The sequence below is a fragment of the Fulmarus glacialis genome, unplaced genomic scaffold (genome assembly GCF_000690835.1).
Source record: "Fulmarus glacialis isolate BGI_N327 unplaced genomic scaffold, ASM69083v1 scaffold20088, whole genome shotgun sequence".
Classification (NCBI taxonomy): Eukaryota; Metazoa; Chordata; class Aves; order Procellariiformes; family Procellariidae; genus Fulmarus; species Fulmarus glacialis.
The window spans coordinates 1-2,232 of NW_009227816.1; the positions used below are offsets into that span (position 1 = coordinate 1).

General features: G+C 59.1%; 1 protein-coding gene across 1 annotated transcript; it reads left to right on the plus strand.

Moving 5' to 3' along the window:
* Positions 1-1,347: 1,347 nt before the first annotated feature.
* LOC104080777 (BTB/POZ domain-containing protein KCTD12-like) lies at positions 1,348-2,225 on the plus strand. Its single transcript, XM_009583288.1, is given in 2 exon segments — positions 1,348-1,564; positions 1,567-2,225. Coding segments are annotated over 2 exon segments (876 nt in total).
* Positions 2,226-2,232: the final 7 nt, after the last annotated feature.

Genomic DNA, 2,232 nt, shown 5'->3' on the forward strand with positions numbered 1-2,232 from the left:
CACTGCGGGTGAGGATTTGGGAAGCTGGAAGCCAGGTGGACCGCGCTGATCTGATCCTCTTTCCGATCTTTGCAGTCTCTCCCTTGGCAGAGGCTTGCCCAAGTCGCTCCTTGTGCAAAACCGATTCTCCCTGAACATCCCTACAAGCTGGGAGGAGGAGCGTGGCCGTGAAATGCAGGCTCAGCTCTCCCCAGCACCCCAAAGTGCCCACAGAGTTTTATCTTTGCGCTTTATTTTGCTCTGAAATTTGCGTCAGGATCCTTTGCTGCTGATCCTTTCGCATTGTTTCTTGGCAGCGGGACCGGTCCCCGGGAGGGTGCAGGCAGCTACTGCCGACTTCAAAGCGGTCCCAGGGCTGCACCAACATCGCGCAGGGGAGTGGGCAGAGCTTCAGGCCAACCCCGCCAGGCAGTTAGGGACAGCGCAAGGAAACCCCTTCTCTCCCTGGTCTCCCAAATCCCTGCGCGGAGCATGGCTTGGCCAGGCTGGATCTGGAGTCCATCTGCTGAGCCAGGTTTATGTAAGCGCTGATTTGCAGTGTCAAAAGATGGTTAAGAACCAGCTTGCCTTTGGAAAATATATAAAAACATGGCATCCGGCCGGAGGCTGTACCGGTAGCCCAGTATTTGTCTTGGTCCCAGACCCTTGGCGAGATTCTGCCATCCCTCACCTGCTCTCAGCTTGGCCTCGAGTCTCTATCGAGTACTTCCCAGGAGCAAGGACGGAACAGAAGTGCCAAAAGGCACTGTCACTCTGTCCTTTATAGTGGTATCTAGCGTTGCTTTTCTGGCAGACTTGTGGGTGCTCCTTGCGTGGGACCATAAACTCCCCTGCAGCTCACCGGCTCGGCGGGAGACGCTGCGCCGTAATGCGGTCCTCCCTTGGCACGCTCGGCACCTCCTCCTGACCGGCAGGATGCTGGGCCAGGCGGGTCGCTGGTCAGAGCCAGGGCGTGACGGTCCTGGCTTTCATGTTGTTAACATCAGTACGGCGTCACTGCGCCTTCCTTGGCAAAGGTGCTGAGCCCCAGCCACGGGAGCTGACTGTTGGGAGGGCTGCAGGTGGAGACGGCGTGTTCAGGCCGTGGGCAATGCTCTTCCCTTCTTGTGGCATGGAAGGGAAGGCGGCGTTAGCTAACGCTGCTTATTCCAAGAACCAGGGATTAGGGAAGAGAGCTGACTTCTAGACTCCTGGAGAGACAGGGACCCGATCCTGCACTGCTTGCTGACCCAAAGCAAGTGTGATCTGGCTTGGGATCGGTGGGACGATGAGCTGCGTTTGCTGGGAGGCTTAACATTGGCACGTTGCTGCTTTTTGTCGCAGGTGGGAAGGCAGTGGTAGCTCACTATGGCCCTGGCAGACAACGCGGGCTGTGCCAAACCCAGCGAGGACTTCCCTTTCCCCGAGATCATTGAACTCAATGTGGGTGGACAAGTCTACATCACCCGCCACCCCACCCTGGTCAGCGTGCCTGGCTCGCTCCTCTGGGAGATGTTCACCCAGAAGAACGTCCGCTCCCTGGCCCGCGACAGCAAGGGACGGTTCTTCGTGGATCGTGACGGCTTCCTCTGGATTAAAGGAGGGACCAGCAGCTGGTGCTGCCCGACCACTTCCCGGAGAGGAGCCGCCTGCAGCGAGAGGCCGAATACTTCATGCTGCCGGAGCTTGTGAAGATGCTGGCCCCCAAGCTCAGCAAGCAGAACTCGCTGGGAGACGACCCATGCCAAAGCGACCCAGAGGAGCTCTCCCCCAATGCAGACGCCACCCGCAACCTGACCTCTGCCAGTGCCACGCTCCCCAGCGCCGTGGCTGGTGGTCCCGGGGGTGCCGTCACTGCCGGCGTGGGTGCTGCCGGCACCGACGTCCGCAGGGCAGGTTTCATCACCATCGGCTACCGGGGCTCCTACACCCTGGGCAGGGACAGCCAGACGGATGCCAAGTTCCGCAGGGTGGCACGGATCATGGTCTGTGGCAAGACGTCGCTGGCCAAGGAGGTCTTTGGGGATACCTTGAATGAGAGCAGGGACCCGGACAGGCCCCCGGAGAGGTACACCTCCAGGTACTACCTCAAATTCACCTTCCTGGAGCAAGCCTTTGATAAACTGGCCGATGCTGGCTTCCACATGGTGGCTTGCAACTCCACAGGCACCTGTGCCTTCGCCCATGACCAGACAGATGACAGGATCTGGACCTCTTACACCGAATATGTTTTCTATCGTGAGTGACACCAAA